The 21,170-nt window shown below is 39.3% G+C and overlaps 1 protein-coding gene across 1 annotated transcript in view; it reads left to right on the top strand.

Annotated features, from left to right (window-relative positions):
- The window catches only part of CBFA2T2 (CBFA2/RUNX1 partner transcriptional co-repressor 2), a 152,511-nt gene that overhangs the window by 90,629 nt on the left and 40,712 nt on the right, over positions 1 to 21,170 (top strand). Inside the window, 2 exon segments of the mRNA XM_059705891.1 lie at positions 19,929 to 20,055; positions 20,057 to 20,075. Of these exon segments, the coding sequence (XP_059561874.1) occupies positions 19,957 to 20,055; positions 20,057 to 20,075 (118 nt within the window). The 5' untranslated portion in view covers positions 19,929 to 19,956.

The raw sequence follows: 21,170 nt of genomic DNA on the forward strand, positions 1-21,170 counted from the left end.
TTGACTCTTTAAGGACATAAATATCCAGCTGGTTTACAATTTGGTCTACTTGTCAAACTGCCCTTTTCATCTTATGTTTTGCTGCAGATAAGCTTTTTCATATTTTCTATATGTTCTGTTTCAGCAAAGAGATAGTCTTAAATTGGGGGAGGAAGGAAAATTTCATATTAACTGTTTTATTTGGCCTAAGGTACTTTAGCCATTATACTTGTTTTGTCCCAATTAAACTCTGGAGTGAGATTTGTGTGTAGTCTCTTAAAATGCTTTTGTATCCTTTGCTACAAATAATATATTTGTTCTAACCTTCTTTGTAATTACATTCTTGTTTGCTGATACTTTGACCAAAGCGAAATTTTTAAAATAATTGGTTTTTGAAGATATTTCTTAACCATAGGCCTAATCCCTATAATAACCTAAGCAGCTAGAATGTATTCCTATGTGAATATTTATATATTTCATCTTGAAATCCAGAGGGCCTGCTACTTGGCTTTTGGGTCCACGCCCTCCCCCCCCCCCCCCAATTTTCTTGGCTGCTCATTTTCTTTCTTTTTAAACATTCCTTTCCAGTTTTATTGGTATAATTGACATACAGCTCTATGTAAGTTTCAGATACACTGCATAATGACTTAAAATAGGACCGCTCATTTTTTTTAGATGTTTTTATTTTATTTTTTAAATGTTTTTCTTTATTGATTAAGGTATTACATATGTGTCCTTATTCCTCCATTGCCCGCCCCCCCCCCCCCCCCGCCACTCCCCCAGACAAAAAAGCCTAAGGGAGTTTATCACTACCAAGCCAGCAATGTAAGAAATGCTGAAGAGACTGGTGTAAAAAGAAGAAATAAAAAAGGAAGAAGGAACACAAGCACAAAAAATAAAAATGGCTACAAACAAGTACCTATAATAGTAACTTTAAATGTAAACTGACTAAATGCTCCAATCAAAAGACATCGAGTGGCTAAATGTGTAAATAAACATGATCCATATATATGCTGTCTACAAGAGACCCACCTCAGAATAAGGGACTCACACAGATGGAATGTGAAGGGATGGAAAAATATCTTTCAGGCAAATGGAAATGAAAAAAAAACTCTGGGGTGGCAATATTTATATCTGACAAAATAGACCTCAAAGTGAAGGCCATAACAAGTGATAAGGAGGCCACTTCATAATACTAAAGGGATCGATACAACAATAGGATATAACCCTGATAAACAAATATGCACCTAATGCAGGAGCACCCAAATACATTAAAAAAACTTCTGGAAGATACCAAGGGAGAGATTGACAATAATACAATCACAGTAAGGGACTTTAATACCCCGCTGACATCACTGGATAAATCCACTAGACAAAAAATCAGCAAAGAAACAGCAATCCTAAATGACTAACTAGATCAGATGGACTTAATTGACATCTTCAGAACATTTTACCCCAAAGCCACGGAATATACGTTCTTCTCAAGTGCACGTGGAACATTTTTAAAGATAGACCACATATTGGGTCACAGGCAAAGTCTCTCCAAATTCAAGAAGATTGAAATCATATCAAGCAGCTTCTTAGACCACAATGGCATAATATTAGGAATAAACCAATAGCCCTGGCCAGTTTGGTGCAGTGGATAGAGCGGCGACCTGCAGACTGAAAGGTCCCAGGTTCGATTCCAGTCAAGAGCATGTACCTTGGTTGCAGGCACATCCCCAGTAGGAGGTGTGCAGGAGGCAGCTGATTGATGTTTCTCTCTCATCAATATTCCTAACTCTCTCTCTCTCCCTTCCTCTCTGTAAAAAATCAATAAAATATATTTTTTTTTAAAAAAGAAAAAGAAACCAATAAATACAATCCAAAAAATTCAAACACTTGAAAGCCGAATAGCATGCTATTAAACAATGATTGGGTTACCAAAGAGATCAAAGAAGAAATCAGAAACATCCTGGAAATGAATGACAATGAAAACACAACAATCCAAAATCTGTGGGACACAATGAAAAAGCAGTCCTGAGAGGGAAGTTTATAGCTCTACAGGCCTACCTCAAAAACCAAGAAAAAATGGTAGTAAATCATCTAACTCTACAACTTAAAGAATTAGAAAGAGAGCAACAAGAAAAGCCCAGAGTGAGCAGAAGGAAGGAGATAATAAAGATCAGAGCAGAAATAAATGACATAGAGACCAAAAAAACAATGCAGAAGATAAATGAAACCAAGAGCTGGTTCTTTGAAAGGATAAACAAGATTTATGAACCTCTAGCCAGGCTCACCAAGAAGCAAAGGACCACTCATTTTCAATCTTTTTTTTTTTTAAGGTTAATGTCTCCTTCATGACCATTTTCTTTTCTTTTTTAAGTAGTTTAAAATTTATTTTAGAGAGAGGGGAAGGAGGAGGGAGAGAGTGATAGAAACATCAATGCATCAACATCAATAGGCTGCCTCCTGCTCTCCCCATGCTGGGGATCGAGCCTGAAACGTGGGCATATTCCCTGACTGGGAATCGAACCATTGACCTCCTAGTCCATGGGTCACTGCTCAACCACACAGGCCAGGATCAAACTCTTATCTATCTATCTATCTATCTATCTATCTATCTATCTATCTATTTATTTATTTTTAGTTTTTTCCCCTCACTTTCTTTGATCCCTAAAAATTGGAGTACCTGAATATCAGTCCTTGAACCTCTATTCTATACTCACTTCCTCTAAGATAATCCAGTTTCAGGCTTTAAATAGCATCAATATTTTCATCAGTTGACAGCATTTAATCAGGAGCTCAAACTTTCCCACCGCAGGCCTCATCTCTCTACTTTTATATCCAGCTGCCTATTCCAACGTCCCCATTTGAATATCTATTAGGCATTTTAAATTTAGTCCTGGTCTCTGATTAGCCCTACACCCATTTTCCTTTCATATTTTCACCCTTCTCAGAAGATGGCAACTCCATCCTTCCAAGCTAAATACTGCAGAATTGTTCCTTGAGCTCTATCTTTTACTTACTTTTGTTTTATTTACTGTCTAGCCTCAGCAGTAAGATATCTTGTAATTACTCAACTATTTTTGAATGAAAGAATGAGAGAATGCTAAAATTCAATTCAGGAAAATCTGGTCAACCTCCTTAATCTGCTTTCTTCATCATCCCCACCCTCACTATTGTGCTGAATTGTGTTCCCTACAGTAAATTTATATGTTGAAGTCTTAATACCCCAGAACCTCAGAATGTGACTGAATTTGGAGATAGAGTCTTCAATGCAGCAATTAAATTAAAAGGAGATCATTAGGGTGGGTCAATATGACTGGATGTCCTTATAAGAAGAGGAAATTTGGACATAGATTATGTATGAAGACACAGGGAGAAGACAGCTACCCACAGGCTAAGGAGAGAGGCCACAGAAGAAATCAGTCCTGTCAACACCTCTGCTTTCCAAATTTTTGAGAATATAGATTCTGTAATTTAAGCTAACCAGTGTGTGATTCTTTCTTAAGGCATCTCTAACAAACTAATAAAAAAAAGTCATAAAAATAACTATTTTTAAAAATTCCAGTTTATGAAAATAACACCTTTCTTACATATCCCTTTTTCTGTCCTTCTTTCCTGTCTTATAATTTCCCTGTGAGTGGAATTATCCTAAAAGGGCATTGGTTTGAATGAAGGTGGCCATGGTTAGCTGAACCTGGCTCTCTAGAATTGGGAACTGAAAGCATCTGCAGAGAAATGCAAAGCAAAATTTTCTGTGGAACAGTATAGACAAATTGCAGAAGGTGGGAAATAATGAGAGTTAGGGGCCTGTAAGCATGTTATAAATATCTGACTTTACAACTAATCTAAAAAAACTAATAGCTTGAAGAAGAGGAATTGAATAAACTATTAAAGTATGAACAAATATTTAGTGTATAATAGTCCATTCTTAACACTGAATGAGTAAAAGTCAATAGGGAAAAAAATCAGGCATAATTCATTTTATTTGTTTTTGAAACATAACATCTTTTTAACCACTCATAGCCAAAATTTTCTTATTTTTATACTAATAACTCACAATTTTAGACCAGACTATTCTTTTCAACACCAGACTTCTGAATTTATCAACTAGAACATCCTCTTGGCTATCACAGAGGCATCATGAAAGCAGTATGTTCAATACATATGGAACTCTTCATCTCTCCCCTCCAACATAGCTCTCTAGTTGCCACTATCTCAGTCAGTAATTCCAGATGTTACCCCAAATTATCTTCCACATCTAATCAGTCAACAAATCCTTTTCTAACTCTATCCTGTTCTAACTGAATATCTCTGAAATCCAACCCCCTTTTACCATTCCTATTGGTACTCCCTATCTCAGGTCACAATCATTTCTCACTATCACAACCTTATAAGTAGTCTTTGCCTGCACTATGATCTCACTATTTTCCCCACTGTAGCCAGTGATCTTTTCTTATGAAATATGTCAAGCTTACAAAATAAGAAGAAAGCACAGTATAACAAACACTCATGTACCCACTTTAAGCTTGTCATATTTTAATGTTTTGTCTAACATTTTGCTTCAGAGCTTTTAAAGAAGCGAAACATTAGAACTATAATTTGTAACTGTCTGATTCTATCCCTTTCCTTTCCTTTGCAATAGTCATTATCCTGAATATGTTGTTTATTATTTCCTTGCTTATTATTGTTCTTACCTGAGGACATGCTTAGAGAGAAGGAGAGAGAGAGAAAAGACAAAGAGAAAGAAACATTGATCAGTTGCCTTCTGTAGATGCCCCGACTGGCGATCTGGGAATTGAGCCTGCATCCCAAGTATGTGCCCTTGACCTGGAATTGTACCCACGACCCTTTGGTCCACAGGCTGATGCTCTACTGAGCCAAACCGGCCAGGGCTGGAATGCAACTAATTTTTAAAAGATTGGGCTTTGATCTAGCAACCTTGTTGAACTTACGTATTAATTCTAATACTTGGGTGATAGATTATTTTGGTTTTCTATAAAGTCGTCTTGTATGTACAAAATGATAATTTTATTTCTTTCATTTTCTTCTTTTAAAAAAATATGTTCTTATTGATTTTAGAGAGGAAGGGAGGAGAAAAGAGAGAGAGAGAAACATGGATGGGAGAGAACATGGACTGGCTGCCTCCTGCATGCCCCCTACAGGGGATTGAGCCCAAAACCCGGGCATGTGCCCTGACCAGGAATCAAACAGGTGATCTCTTGGTGCGTGGGTCAACGCTCAACCACTGAGCCATGTGGGCCAGGCTATTTCTTCCTTTTTTTTTTCTTTTTAACTGTTCTGCTGTTCTACCTTGACTCTTAAGTAAATGTTGAGTAGATACTACTGGGCATCTTTATCTTCTTTCTGAGTTGAAAGGCAGCACTTTTAATATTTCATCAATAAGTATGACATTTTAGAGGGGGAAACCAAGATGATGGCATAGGTAAACACCAGAAATTGCTGCCTCACACAACCACTACAAAAATATAACTAAAAGACAAAATGGACACCATCCAGAACCACAGTAAGGCTGGATGAGTGGAAATTCTACAACTAGAAGGAAAGAGAAAAGCACACTGAGACTCAGAGGAGGTGCGGAAGTAAAGTGCCGCGATATGGAGGCGCATGTAGAAAGGGCTGGCAACTGAGGACGCGGTTGTCTTTTTTAGTCGGGAGGGAGTCTCAAGCTCCCGACTGCTCTGAACTCCAGTTCCGGGTGAGTTTATGGGGACCCAGACTCATACGGGGAGAAACTGGATTGTCTGGCATCAGGCAGAACTCGAGGGCGGCTTTCTCTCAGAGGTGCTTGCAGCGATTACCGCTGGGACACTGAGACCCGGGGCTTCTTAGGGCAGGACTGAGGATCAGCCATAGCTGTTTGCTCCCCGCACTTGATTCCCTGAGATCCCACCAAGCTGTGCACAGAGGCTTTTGCATATGAATAACCTGGCCCTTTGCAATATAAAAATTACTTAACAAACTGCAGCTGGTCCAGACAGACCCAGAACATCCAAAAGAAGACCCAAGACCCCACAGCAGCTTGCATTGCTTCACAGCTGGGCCTCAGCTGGGCACCTCCAAACCCCAAACAAAGAAGAGGAATCTGCAGATCTCTCCATAGCTCCTGCAGGGTAGCCTCAGGCAGAGGCTAAATTAGCACCTCCTTAGAGATCCAAGAGCCTGTGTACCCAGTGGTCAGAGTGGGACCATCCAGATTACAACTCCTCAGGTCCATAAGGAACACACTCAGGGGGCAGACCCAGTGAGCACCAAAGCCCCACTGAAGCAAGTCTTGCCCCAGAAGGGTGTCTCCAGCACAGAAGTTCTCCCACTGCAGACACAGCTGATTCTCACAGCCAATTGGCCTGAGGTCAGTTCCTCCCAGTGATAACCTACAACAATCAAGGCTTAACTACAACAAGACTGCACACAGCCCACAAAGGGGTGCACCAAGAGTGTCCACCTCAGGTAATTGGGGAGGCTGAGCCACTGAGCTCAATAGTACACCTAGCCCAGAAAGCCACTCTATCAACACAGGGAAGCAGCCAAAATGCGGAGACAAAGAAACAGGTCACAAATGACAGAAATGGAGGAAAGCAAAAGACTGGATATAGAGTTCAGAACCACAGTTATAAGGTTACTCAAGAATCTTCTAGAAACTGCCGATAAAATTACTGAGACCCTCCATAAATCTAGTGAGACCCTCGAGGATATGAAAAAGGACCAACTAGAAATTAAGCATAAACTGACTGAAATAAAGAATATTATACAGAGATCCAACAGCAGACTAGAGGATTCCAAGAATCAAGTCAAAAATATGAAATATGAAGAGGCAAAAACCAACCAACCGGAAAAACAAAAGAAAATAATCCAAAAATGTGAAGATAGTGTAAGGAGCCTCTGGGACAACTTCAAGCGTATCAACATCCGAATTATAGGGGTGCCAGAAGAAGAGAGTGAGCAAGATATTGAAAACCTATTTGAAGAAATAATGACAAAAAACTTCCCCTACCTGGTGAAAGAAATAGACTTACAAGTCCAGGAAGTACAGAGAACCCCAAACAAAAGGAATCCAAAGAGGACCACACCAAGACACATCATAATTAAAATGCCAAGAGCAAAAGACAAAAAGAGAATCTTAAAAGCAGCAAGAGAAAAACAGTTAGTTACCTACAAGGGAGTACTCATATGACTGTCAGCTGATTTCTCAATAGAAACTATGCAGGCCAGAAGGGAGTGGCAAGAAATATTCAAAGTGATGAATAGCAAGAACCTACAACCACGATTACTTTACCCAGCAAAACTATCATTCAGAATTGAAGGTCAGATAAAGAGCTTCACAGATAAGGAAAAGCTAAAGGAGTTCATCACCACCAAACCAGTATTATATGAAATGCTGAAAGGTATCCTTTAAGGAGAGGAAGAAGAAAAAGGTAAAGATAAAAATTATGAACAACAAACACATATCTATCAACAAGTGAATCTAAAAATCAAGTGAATAAATAATCTGATGAACAGAATAAACTGTTGAATATAATAGAATCAGGGGCATAGAAAGGGAGTGGACTGAATTCTCGGGGGAAACGTGTGTGGGGGGTGCGGGAAGAGATTGGAAAAAATTGTACACCTATGGATAAGGACAGTGTGGGGGGGGGGGTAAGGGTAGAGGTTGGGGTGGGAACCGGGTGGAGGGAAGCTATGAGGGGAAAAAAGAGGAAAAACTGTAATAATCTCAACAATAAAGATTTAATTAAAAATAAATAAATAAATAAAAATAAGTATGGCATTTTATATGAGTTTTTGGGATAGACCCTTTATCAAGTTAAGGAATTGATCTTCCATTTCTATAATTATTTTTTAAAAATATGTTTTTATTGATTTCAGAGGGGGGGGGAGAGAGAGACATCAATGATGACAATCACTGATCGGCTACCTCCTGCATGCCCCACATTGGGGATTGAACCAGCAATCCTGACACGTGCCCTGACCAGGAATTGAACCATAACATCCTGGTTCATAGGTCAATGCTCAACCTCTGAGCTATGCCAGCTGGGCTATTTCTATAATTATTGAAGTTATTTTATGGTGTTTCTTCTGTTAATAAGGTGAATTATACTATATTTTTCTAATATTAAATCACCTTTGCTTTCTTGGATGAACTCAACTTGATTGTGATTTTTTTTAAAAAATATGGCTGGCCCTAGTTGTTTTGGCTCAATGGCTAGAGCAGTGATGGCGAACCTATGACACGCGTGTGACACGCGAACTCATTTTTTTGGTTTATTTTTCTTTGTTAAATGGCAGTCAAATATATAAAATAAATATAAAAAATATAAGTCTTTGTTTTGCTATGGTTGCAAATATCAAAAAATTTCTATATGTGACATGGCACCAGAGTTAAGTTACGGTTTTTCAAAATGCTGACACGCCGAGCTCAAAAGGTTCGCCATCACTGGGCTAGAGTGTCCACCTGTAGACTGAAGAGTGCCTGGTTTGAATCTAGTCAAGGGCACATAACTCCATTGCAGGCTCAATCCCCGGCCCTGGTTGGGGCATATGCAAGAGGTGACCAACCAATGTGTCTCTCTCACATCGATGTTTTTCTCTCTCTCTGTCTTTCCCCCTCCCTTCCACTCTCTCTAAAAATCAATGGAAAAAATATCCTCAGATGAGTATTAATAAAAAATTTTTAAAAGGCTGAATTTATTTTACTATTTTTTTCTCAGCTTTATTGTGGTATAATTTATATATAGTAAAATTCGCCCATTTTATGTATATAGTTTGACTTTTAGCTGTTGTATAAAGTTCTTAGTACCATTGCAATCAAAATGTAGATGAGTTCCATCACCATAAAAAGATTTATTATGTCCTCCATATCCCCCTTCATAATCATTTTTTCCCATCAGTCCCAGGCAGCCACTGATCTGCATTTTGTCACTAATTTTTATCTTGTCTGAAGTTTTATATAAATTGGATAATGCAGTATGTAGCTTTTGTGTATCTGGCATCTTTAACTTAGCCTAATGCTTTTGACATCCATTCATTATTGTGTGTGTGTGTGTGTGTGTGTGTGTATATATATATATAAAAAATATATATATATATATATACATACATATATATATATATATATATATATACACATATCAGTAGTTTGTTCTTTTTTGTTGATGTGTTTTATGTTTCTTTGATGACTTAAGTATGTCAAGCATTTTTTTTTGTCTTTTTCAGCCATTTCTATACCTTCTTTTGAGAATTGTATTTTTATGTCTTTTTTCCTTGTTCTTTAAATTGGGTTGTTTGTGCTCTGGCCGGTGTGGGTCAGTTGGTTGGGCATAATCCAGTTCAATTCCTCTCCCTCTTCCTCTCCCTCCCTTCTTCTCTCTCCTAAAGTCAATAAAAATCTTTTTTTAATTGGATTGTTTGTTATTATAGAGTTGTTAGAATTATATCAGATGGCATTGGTAGAAGATAGAGAAAAAAAGGAATGACTAAATTATCATAACAATGAAACAAGTGATTTTTCACAGGTATGCTAGTCAATTTTGAAGTTCTCTTAGATCTGTCTGATTTTGGGAAGAACATCAGATAACTAGCCTTATCTTTGCTACCCCTCAGCTCTGACTTCATGTTATTAGTATTGTCTTTAAATATTTTTTTCTGTTTTGTGTGTTATTTTTTTAAAATAAATCTTTATTGTTCAGATTATTACAGTTGTTCCCCTTTTTTCCCCCCATAGCTCCCCTCCACCCAGTTCCCACCCCACCCTCTGCCCTTACCCCCGCCACTGTCCTCATCCATAGGTGTACACTTTTTGTTGCCGGGTCATACACATGGAAAATGTAGCTATTTCCATCCGCGACGTGTCCCTGTGTTTGCCCTCACAGAGACTGTCTCAGCCTCGCAGGGGCCGTCTCAGCCTCGCAGGGGCCGGTGCAGCCTCGCAGGGGGCGCTGCATCCCATGTTGGGGGTGAAGGTGCGAGACAGAAGCTCCTCTCGCTGTCCCTCCTGCTGCTCCGTTGCGTATCGCCGATGTTGGAAGTTTCTGAGAGCAGTCTGCAGGTGCTGGACATCATACTTTAACTGGTCAACACGAAGTTTGGCATTCTGTCTTTTTTTGGGAGGCTCCTTGCTGGACAAAATCTCCAGGCGTTCTTGCTGGCTGAATATCTGGTATGCTTGTTTGGATTTCGTTTTCTACTAAGTGCACAGACTGCTTGTCTGCCATCTCCCGGCGTTCCATGTGAGACTGGATCTGGTGGACCTGTTTGTGCATTTGCTGGTATAGTGGTTCCATGTTGCTGGCCCAGCCGTGTCCGGTCCGGCCGTGTCCGGTCCTGGCTTCTTCCGAACCTGATTCTGCTTCTTGAATGTGTCCCTTATGGGTGCAAGGAGTTGAAATCTGCAGTTTGTTGGGTTAAGCTGCAAAAGCGCAGGTGGTTCCTTTTGTGCCACTGACACAGCTTGGGCCAGGATGTAAATTGAATAGGGTGGGGTCTCAGGGAATCACCAGGGCAGAGCAAACAGCAATGGCATCTCGGCGACTCCTCACCTCTCCGTGACTCCGCGTCCCCGAGTGCCGGCAAGCAGCTCCACGAGAAAGCCGCCCTCGCTTTCCTACCCGATGCAAGGCCGTCCCGCCTCTCCCTGTAAGGGTCTGGGACCTCAGAATCCCACCCCAAACAAGCTCAGTGGATTCGAGAGTTTGTAACCCCTTCTGATTGAAAAAAACCGCTCATCCAGTTGCAGCCCACCTGGCGCACGACTCTGTACCTCTGTTATTGGTGCCTCTGCATATCCTACTCAGTCTCAATGCTCTTCTTTCTTTCCTTCCAGTTGTAGAACTTCCACTGGGCCAGCTTTCCCATGGTTCTGAATGATAGCTGTTTTGTCTTATAGTTGGTATTTTCAATGTTGTTGTGGGAGGCAGCACTCACAGGTCTGTATCTTGGTTCTCCACCTGTGTGTTATTTTCTTACTGGTCAATTAGTAAAAGTCTCTTTATATCCAGTCTTTTATTTTATTTTATTTTTTGTTAATTCTCAGTGGATGATATTTTTCCCCATTGATTTTTAGAGAGAGTGGAAGGGGAGAGGAGAAAGAGAGAGACATCGATGTGAGAGATACATCGATTTGTTGCCTCCACCCGAGCCTGACCTGGGCTGGGGATTGAACCTGCAACCCAGGTATGTGCCCTTGACTGGCAGTTGAACCTGCGATCCTTCGGTCTATGGGCTGACACTCTAACCACTGAGCATTATATCCAGTGTTAAGAAAAGAAAAAATGTTATTCAGGTGAACCACTTCAGTATATGTTATAAATTAAATTTTATAAGCATAGAAATAAAGTAAGAATTAGACATTTGAATTTTTCCAGTTTTTTAATTAGCCATAAACTATGAACTACTGATTAAACTGTGGACTACCCTCTATTTTTGTAAATAAAGTTTTATTGGAACACAGCCAAGACCATTCGTTTGTATAATATCTAGAGCAGTGATTTTTAGCCAGAAGAATTTTTAAAACATGCAATACCTGACTGTTTAGTCAGGGTCACTGATCTCTTTTCCCTTAGATTGTCAAATTAAAAACTGACAGCAGCCAAGACACTAGCTGCCCTCTGTGAACAAATAAAAACTATACCTATTTTTTTGTTATTGTTAGATTGGCAAAAAATAGAATATATTTTGTGGTGTGCCACAGAATTTTAGTAGTTTATGTGTTCCATGAGAAAAAGGGTTAAAAATTGCTGGTCCAGACCATGCTACAACAGTAGAGTTATATAGTTGTGAGAGACCAATGGTCCACAATGCTAAAAATATTTACTGTCTTCCTCTTTGCAGAAAAAGAATTTACTGATCCTTGAATAATAGGGATGTATTAGATAAAATAATCTTCCACAAAGTATTTATAAATGTGGAATGGGAAAAAAAATTTTTGATCTGCATTGTTAGTATACAGCAAAGCATTAATTTATTTTAATTGAGCTCCGTCTTTAATGTCCCTTGTAAAATGTCTTCTGGTAATTTCTCTGCATGAGTCCTTATGCCTCAATTTTTGTTGAATGATAAATTATTTGTCATTGTAAACAGCTATTCCTGGCTGTCTCTGCATATGACGCCTGCCTGTTGTTTAAAAAGTTGGATATGTTCTCAGGTTTGTTTTAGAGCTACAAGGAAGAGAAACATGTGCTTTGCCAATAATCAGTTTACCAGCCTTATCAGCCCTTGTGCAATAGTATTTTGGTGCTCTTTCCTCTATAGCAAATTAGAATGGTCAATGTTGGAAATGCTTCTCGTCTGATAATTACTCCAGAACATTTACCTACCCTTGGCAATAGTTAAAGAGATGCTGTGGTCCAGGGAATTTTTTCTTGATTTTTCCCCACTGGGTTCTGATCTTTAGGTGCGCTATTTAAAGTATATCTGTAGTCTTCAGGCTTTTCTCCCTATGTGCTGCCTGGAAAGCCCATGTTAGCCTTCCTATTGAATTACTTAATGGTCTGTAAAGACTTCTGTGGAGTTCATAGAGAGTAACATTTCTACTTCTTTATTTTCTGAGTACTTTTGTACACATTTGAATATATCTGCTTTTCCCATTATTTAGGATTCTGTCTTCTTTTATCTGTTTCTTCAAACCTGGCAAATAGAGGGCAGTCAGTAGCAGGGGATCTGGAGAGCCTCAAGATTCAGCTATAAATGATTGAAAACAATCCAGTTATCCATCAATAGGGGATTGAGCAAATAAACTATGGTACATCCACAATGAAATATTATGCATCTTTTTTTAAGGTTATGGAATTAAGAATTTTAGGACATATTGTAAAATTATAAAACAAAACAAGAACAACAAAAAACCAAGGAGCAATTGAATCTGAATATGGAATAGAAGTCAATAACCACCCACAATTTGTATTAAGTATAGATTAGTTAGTTGCTGTTGGTCGGTTACTCTATAGCAAAGCATGCTAAAACTTAGTGGCCTAAAACAATAAACTTTTCATTTTTTTATTTTTTTATTTTTTGCTTATGAGTCAAACATTTCTGCTTTTGGTTGTGCTTACTCATTCACATGTCTTCAGTCAGCTAGCTGCAGATCAGACTCATTATGTTAGGCTCTCACATGTTTGGGGACCAGCTGGCTTTAGCTGGTACAGCTCATCTCTCTCTGCTCCATGTGGTCTCATCGTCTAGCAGACTAGTCGGAATTTGCTTTAATGGCAGAACCAGGGTTCCAAGACAGGCCTAGAACTGGCACTCAGTCACTTCTATCACACTTCCATCATATTACCAAAGTTTGGTTTAGAAGATAGGAATAGAACCCACTTCCTGATGTATTGCAAAAGGGATTGCTACAAGAGAGGCCATTATTGGGAGCGTTCAGTTTAATGTAATTATGTTACTTTTGTGTATACATGGGGAGTGAGATAAGAATTTTTTTAAAATATATTTTTAATTGATTTCAGAGAGGGAAGGAAAGGGAAAGATAGAAGCATCAATGATGAGAATCATTGAATGGCTGCCTCCTGCACACCTCACACTGGTGATCGAGCCCGCAACTCAGGCATGTGCCCTGACCAGGAATCGAACCATGACCTCCTATTCATAGGTCAGCATCAACCACTGAGCTACACCAGCTGGGCTGGGATAAGAATTTATATTTATGTTTGCTCATTTGTACCAAGAAAGAATGGAAGGATACACAAGAAACCAATTAAAATGGTTACCTATGGGGTGAAGTATGTAGGGACACGGGCAAGGAATATTTCTTTTTATATTGATTTTGAACCATATAAATGTATGCTTATACATACAAAAAAACCAAAATTATCTACCTTCAGCCTCTGCCTCCAAAGATCATTCTCTTTAAAACTTCCCAATTGTTTTTTAGTTAGGACTCTGATTTGTTTTAAAGAAATGTGGTTTTGCCCAGCTGATGTGGCTCAGTGGTTGAATGTCGACCTATGAACCAGGAGGTCATGGTTTGATTCCTGGTCAGGGCACTTGCCTGAGTTATGGGTTTGATCCCCATTTTGGGGTATGCAGGAGGCAGCCCATCAATGATTCTCTCTCATCATTGATGTTTCTATCTCTCTGTCCCTCTCCCTTCGTCTCTGAATTCAATAAAAATATATTAAAAAAAAAAAAAAAGACATGTGGTTTTCCTTGGTCAACCTGCTTGGAATGATCAGGATTGCTGTACTATATGCATCTGAAAGATCTATATTCAGCTCATTTTTCTCAGTGATGATAATCAGGAGCATTTGACCATATCTTCTTCTACCCAAAAACTCAGCATTGATAAACATCTCAGTGGTACCCAGCCTCCAACAAAAATACCATCTTACATTGTATTTGGTGTTTTTATAACTGCTAAGTTTTGGATCATTCCATGTAACATCTCTGACATTAGATGGATTAATATTGTTGAAAGTAAACCTATTTTCTCATGGAAAACAAATGTTAATATTAACTTGGGCATATTCACATGGCTAGTTAAATGGCAAAATCAGAACTTGACACTGGTCTTCGTGTTTTCTAATCATCCTTGCTGTGTATTGGGTACCTTCTTTTTACCTAGCACTGGTCTAAACATTATCTCTAATCCTTAAATCTTTCCTGCCAGGTAGGTTTTATCTCTCACTTTTCATATCTATATATATAAAAGGCTAAGTGATTGACCGTCTGACCGACCAGCCGGCCGGTATATATGACACGCACTAGCAATCCTATGTAATCAACACTAATAAAAGAGAAAAATGGTAATTGGCGTACGAGCTACCCTTTTCATTGGCTAATCAGGGCTATATGCAAATTAACTGCCAACTAAGATTGACACTTAACTGCCAACAAGATGGCGGTTAATTTGCATACGTAGGCACAATGCAGGGAGGCGAAAGGGAAAGCAGGAAGAAGTCCCCTGCCGCTGACAGTGATCAGAAACCCAGGGGGGAGCTAAGAGCTGGGGGGCAGGGCAAAGGCTGCCCTGGGGCCGCCTTTGCCCTGCCCCCCAGCCATGATCAGAGAATCAGGTGCCTTTTCCGCCCTGGCCAGTGATAGCAGGAAGTAGGGGTGGAGCCAGCGATGGGAGCTGGGCACGGTCGAAGCTGGCAGTCCCAGGAGCTAGGGGTCCCTTGCCTGGGCCTAAAGCGAAGCCCACGATCGCGGGGCCGCTGCAACTGCGGGCCCCCGCTGCCCGGGCCGGACGCCTAGGCCAGAGGCGTCAGGCCTGGGCAAGGGGCCGATCCTGCGATTGGAGGGTGATGGGGGTCAACGCCTGAGGGCTCCCAGTATGTGAGAGGGGGCAGGCTGGGCTGAGGGACACTCCCCCCCCCACACACACCCAGTGCACGAATTTCGTGCACCGGGCCCCTAGTAAAAGAATAATATGCAAATTGACTATCACTCCAACACACAAGATGGCCACCCCCATGTGGACACAAGATGGCCTGCAAGGGAGGACAGTTAGGGGTGACCGGGCCGGCAGAGGAGGGCAATTAGGGGCAATAGGGCCGGCAGGGGATCAGTTAAGCGTCAATCAGGCTGGCAGGGGAATGGTTAGGGCCAATAAGGCAGGCAGGCAGGCGAGCAGTTGGGAGCCAGCAGTCCTGGATTGTGAGAGGGCAGTCCGACATCCCTTGAGGGGTCCCAGATTGGAGAGGGTGCAAGCTGGACTGAGGGACACACACACCACATGAATTTCATGCACCGGGCCTCTAGTTTAAAAATAAATGTTGACTTACGCATGCGCAATACATATAAAGCTCTTGGATGGATATTATTGAAATACGCTGTGAAATGATTTGTAACAGATCTATTGTTAAAGCTACCTTTGGAAATAGTACATCTATAGATAATATTAAAAATATATCTAAACATGCGATTCTTTGTCCAAAAAATGAGTACGTTCATAAATTAAATGAAGAAATTTTGGATATACTCAATGGAGATTTTCACACCTATTTATGTGATGATTCTATTGATTCAGCAGATGATGCCAAAAATGAAAATGGTCCCATCGAATTTCTTAATAGTATTACTCCTTCGGGAATGCCGTGTCATAAATTAAAATGAAAAGTAGGTGCAATCATCATGCTACTGGGAAATCTTAATAGTAAATGGAGTCTTTGTAATGGTACTAGATTTATTATCACAAGATTGTGACCTAACATAATCGAAGCTGAAGTATTAATAGGATCTGTGGAAGGAGAGGTTGTTCTACTTCCAAGAATTGATTTGTTCCCGTCTGACACTGGCCTCCCATTTAAATTAATTCGAAGACAGTTTCCTGTGGTGCCAGCATTTGCAATGACTATTAATAAATCACAAGGACAAACTCTAGACAGAGTAGGAATAGTCCTGCCTGAACTCGTTTTCGGACATGGTCAGTTATATGTTGCTTTCTCTCAAGTTCGAAGAGTGTGTGATGTTAAAGTTAAATTTGTAAATACTTCCCTTGACTAATACAAGGGAAATTAGTCAAGCACTCTGAAGGTGTTTTTACAGTTAATGTGGTATACAGGGATATTTTAGAATAAGTTTAATCAATTTACCAGTCATTGTTTTTATCAATGTTGTTTTTATATCATGTCTTTGTTGTTGTTATTGTTATTTATTAATCAATTTATATATTACTTTTATATACATTTTACTAATTTTCTTTAGTCTTTGACACTTCTATTATAGAGAAAGAGCGGATAGCGATATTAAAATATTTCTTGTAATTAATTTCCTTTCAATGTGCATGAATCTATGCACCGAGCTACTAGTGTTGAAAATAAGGCCCAAAAATATTTAATTATTTGATAAAAATTCATTAGTAACAGAATTAGGATTCACAGCAAATCTCTCAGTCTCTGTACTCATGCCTTTTCATTGCTTGAAACATGAGGAAGAACTAGTGTTGCAGGTTTGTGAAAAGTGACCTGAACAAGAGATGGGTAGTTTTAATCTGTAAATAGTACTCTGGGGGCTAAATTTTACCCAGTACCTAAGCTTTTAGTTGGTATATTATTTAGCATTCTGCAGTTGGGCGGCTCTGAGTTTTTCATTCTGCCAAGTACTGAATGTTAAAACACATCTCATTGCTAAGCCTTCCTCAAGCCTTTGGCGCCCTTGCTGTAAAGGCAGGTGGTCTGAAGAAAGGCACCCTCTAGGTTATTGCACACCATACACAACACATAACAGTGCGAGACAACTGTCAGTTCCTTCCTTCCCTATCCCCCGCACCCCCCAATCCTCCAGAAAGCTGGGCCCCAGATGGAAGTGCTGGAAATGTGTCAACTTTTCTCTGAAGGGCATTGAGAAAATACTGTCAAAAAGAAAAAGGCAAGCGCAACAGCTCATTAGTCCACTAATCAGACAGGACAACCATCAATTTTACAAAGAAAATGTCCTGGACAGAGAGAGGGGGAAGGCTGGCAGAGTGTTGCCCACATGGCTCTTGGAGAGCTGCACATTTTTGTTGGGGAATTTGCAATTTAGGGGCATTGCTTCCTTGATTGACTTTCTGTATTCGTTATATTTCTTCCCAAAAATGTGGCAAACTGAAGCATTAAAAATATTATTTGGGGATATTTTCCTCATTAGACCATGCGCATGAATGTGTGAAGATGTGCCTATTGCCTTGTCATGAATGCTCTTGTGTGTGTTGTGTTTACAACTGTGATGCCACTGAAAGAAATCTTTGATTTTACATTCTCATTTGAACCTTTGGTGTCCATTTCTTGTACTTTACTTGGATTTATTGGAGAATAAGTACATGGAACTTAAGTGAAAAGCTTTGAATTACTGAGAGGCAAATAGCTCAATTTAAAGATGATTATGGTAGCCTTGGCTCTATTATTAACTATGTATATAACAAATTCCCTTTAATATGGAAAATTACTTTGAATATATTAAAATATTGCTCTTCAGAAGCAAATCTTTTTTTAATAATTTTTATTCATTTCAGAGAGGAAGGGAAAGGGAGAGAGAGATAAAAACATTAATGAGAGAGAATCATTGATTGGCTGCCTCCTGCACACCCCACACTGGGGATCGAGCCCGCAACCCAGGCATATGACCTTGACCGGAATCAAACCTGGGACCCTTCAGTCCGCAGGCTGATCCTCTGTACACTGAGCCAAACCAGCTAGGGCTAAAGTCTTATTTATATGAGCTCAGACCTAATTCTAATGTAATTAAGTATAATCTATCAAATTTATCTTTTCTGGAATTTGTTGCTGTCTAGTGTTATCAAACACTGCTTATGTATTATCCTCATAGGTGAAGTAGCCTGTGCTTGGTTTACAGCCGTGTGCAAACTATGGCCCAGATCCCGCCCGTTTGAAATGAATAAAACTAAAAAAAAAAAAAAAAGACCGTACCCTTTTATGTAATGATGTTTACTTTGAATTTATATTAGTTCACACAAACACTCCATCCATGCTTTGGTTCCGGCCCTCCGGTCCAGTTTAAGAAACCATTGTGGCCCTCGAGTCAAAATGTTTGCCCACCCCTGGTTTAGAATCATCTCTACTTTTCATTTTTTTGAACAGATATTATAAGCGACATTTATATGCCTGATATCAAAGATTTTGACTTCTTTTTTTCTATTAGAATAGTTGATATGTATAAAAATTTAGTGTTTTAGCCCAGGACAGTGTTGCTTGCTGGTTAGAGTGTCCACCCATACACCGAAGGGTCTGGCTTTGATTCCTAGTCAAGGGCATGTACCTAGGTTGCAGATTCTATCCTGTTTGCAAAAGACAACCAATCAATGTCTCTCTCTTACATCAATATTTCTATAGATATTTCTCCCCCTCCCTCTCTTCCATACTCTAAAAATCAATGGAAAAATATCCTTGGGTGAGGATTAGCAACAACAACAAAAATTTAGTACTTCATGCATAGTAATTTATATACAACTGATTATATTTGTTTCTATGTCATGCAGTTGACACCTACTGATCTAAATAGTTCCCCATTAGGTTTTCCCCCTTATTAACTTGATTCATCCATAAAGAGAAGTTATACAGAATGTAGTTGGGATCAGCAGAATTTATAAACTGGTTTCTTTCTTTCCCAGCCCCTGTCCTCACTGTTAACTTTCAATCTTTGACCTTGTTGCCTTGTTGTAGTTTTCTAGGATTGTTGTAGCAAAGTCCCGCAGTCTGGGTGGCTTAAACAACAATCTTCTCATAGTCCAGGGGCCAGGGTCTAGAACAGTGATGGCGAACCTATGACACGTGTGTCAGAGGTGACACGTGAACTCATTTTTTTGGTTGATTTTTCTTTATTAAATGGCATTTAAATATATAAAATAAATATAAAAAATATAAGTCTTTGTTTTACTATGGTTGCAAATATCAAAAAATTTCTATATGTGATACGACACCAGAGTTAAGTTAGGGTTTTTCAAAATGCTGACACGCCGAGCTCAAAAGGTTCCCATCACTGGTCTAGAATGAAGGTATCAGGAGGGCTGATTCCTTCCTGGGGTCTCAGAGGAAGAATCGATTCCATGCCTCTCTTCCTGGTTTCTCGTGCTGGCTGATAATCCTTGCCATTCCTTGGCTTGTAGATGCATCATTCAGTCTCTGCCTCCATTGTCACTCTGTCCTCTCTGTGTGACTATGTCTTCACGTTGCCTTCTGTTTGTGTATGCATCTCTTCAGCTCTTCTTATGAGGGTTTCATTTATATTGGATTTGGAGCCCACCAGATAATCCAGGATTATCTCCTCCTCTCAAAGTCTTTAACTACATTTTCAAAGACCCTTTTTCCAAGTACAGAAACATTTACAATTCAAGGGGTTAAGAGGTTTGATATCTTTCTGGGGACCACTATTCAGTCTGTTAAACTAAGCATTTTCTTCTCAGTCCTCTAGGAAAATGCTGGTATGTTAGTATTTCAAATTATTGTCACTATTTTTATTATTTTATAGGAAACTCTGACCTCTATCTCTTTTATTTTCTACAGTTGGTCCTGAGAATAAGGGTGCCAGCAAATGCCTGGATCGCCTGTGGAAGTGAAGATACAGTCAAGATCCTCACCTCCCACCATGCCACCCCTCCCACCAATAAATCCCGGAGGACCCAGGCCAATGGTCATTTACTCCTACAGCATGTGAGAACTCTTAATTACTTTAGTTTATAATTCAGAGTGACATTTGTATCTATGTGACTGACTCCCAGTAAGCCTTCTTGCATATACCATTCACAAGATTTCCAAAATGACTTAAAAGAGATATATATCAGAAACGTATATCTGGTTATTTCTTTTATAAATTGCTTTTCCCCTCTGAGAATAGTACTTAGCTAATTTGAGCATTTGGAAATTTAGTAGTCCCAATATTTTTTTTTCATACTCTTTGTCTGGGAAGTAGGTATTTTAAATTCTTGAGTTCTAAAATAATGAATTAAAGTTATATTGATTTATAGGAATTAAAGTAAGATTCATAAAGTTATTGAATTATTTCTAAAAGTTTTCCAGGACTGTCATGCTAAGTCTCTTTATAAAAAAGAGAATATTGTATTAGTTTGCTAGGGCTGTCATAACAAAATACTACAGACTAGGTAGCTTAAACAACAGAAATTTATTTTTTAAAAGTTCTAGAGGATAGAAGTCCAAGATCAAGATGTCAGCAGGTTTGATTTTTTCCCCCCTGAGACCTCTGTCCTTAGCTTGCAAAAGTTGCCTCCTTGCTATATTCTCCCATGTCCTTGCCTCTGTGCCAACTCATTCATGTTGTCTCTTTCTCTTCTTAAGGACAACAGTCATAATGGACCAGGGACTACCCATATGACCTCAATTAACCTTTAACCTTTAAAGGTCCTATCTCCAAATATAGTCACATTCTGAGTTACTGAGGGGTTAGAACTTCAACATGGGAATTTGTGGGGGACACAATTCAGCTAATAAGAATTATATTAGCCAATAAATCTGAGGCATTCAACTTAAGTAGTCATCAAGGAAATGCAAACTAAAACCTAGTGCAATACCCTGTACACCCACAAGAATGTTCAAAGTGAAAAGGATTGTCAAGTGTTGGTGAGTATGTTGTGGAGCAACCTGAACACTCATATATTGTTTAAGTATGAGGAAATTGTTTGGCAGTATCTTCTAAAGCTGAATTTCCACAAATTTTATAACTCAGCAAATTCAGTCCTACATACATATTTAAAAAACAAAACAAAAAACCCTCAATTTAAAATCTAAAAT

The sequence above is a fragment of the Myotis daubentonii genome, chromosome 8, assembly GCF_963259705.1.
Source record: "Myotis daubentonii chromosome 8, mMyoDau2.1, whole genome shotgun sequence".
NCBI classification, from domain to species: Eukaryota; Metazoa; Chordata; class Mammalia; order Chiroptera; family Vespertilionidae; genus Myotis; species Myotis daubentonii.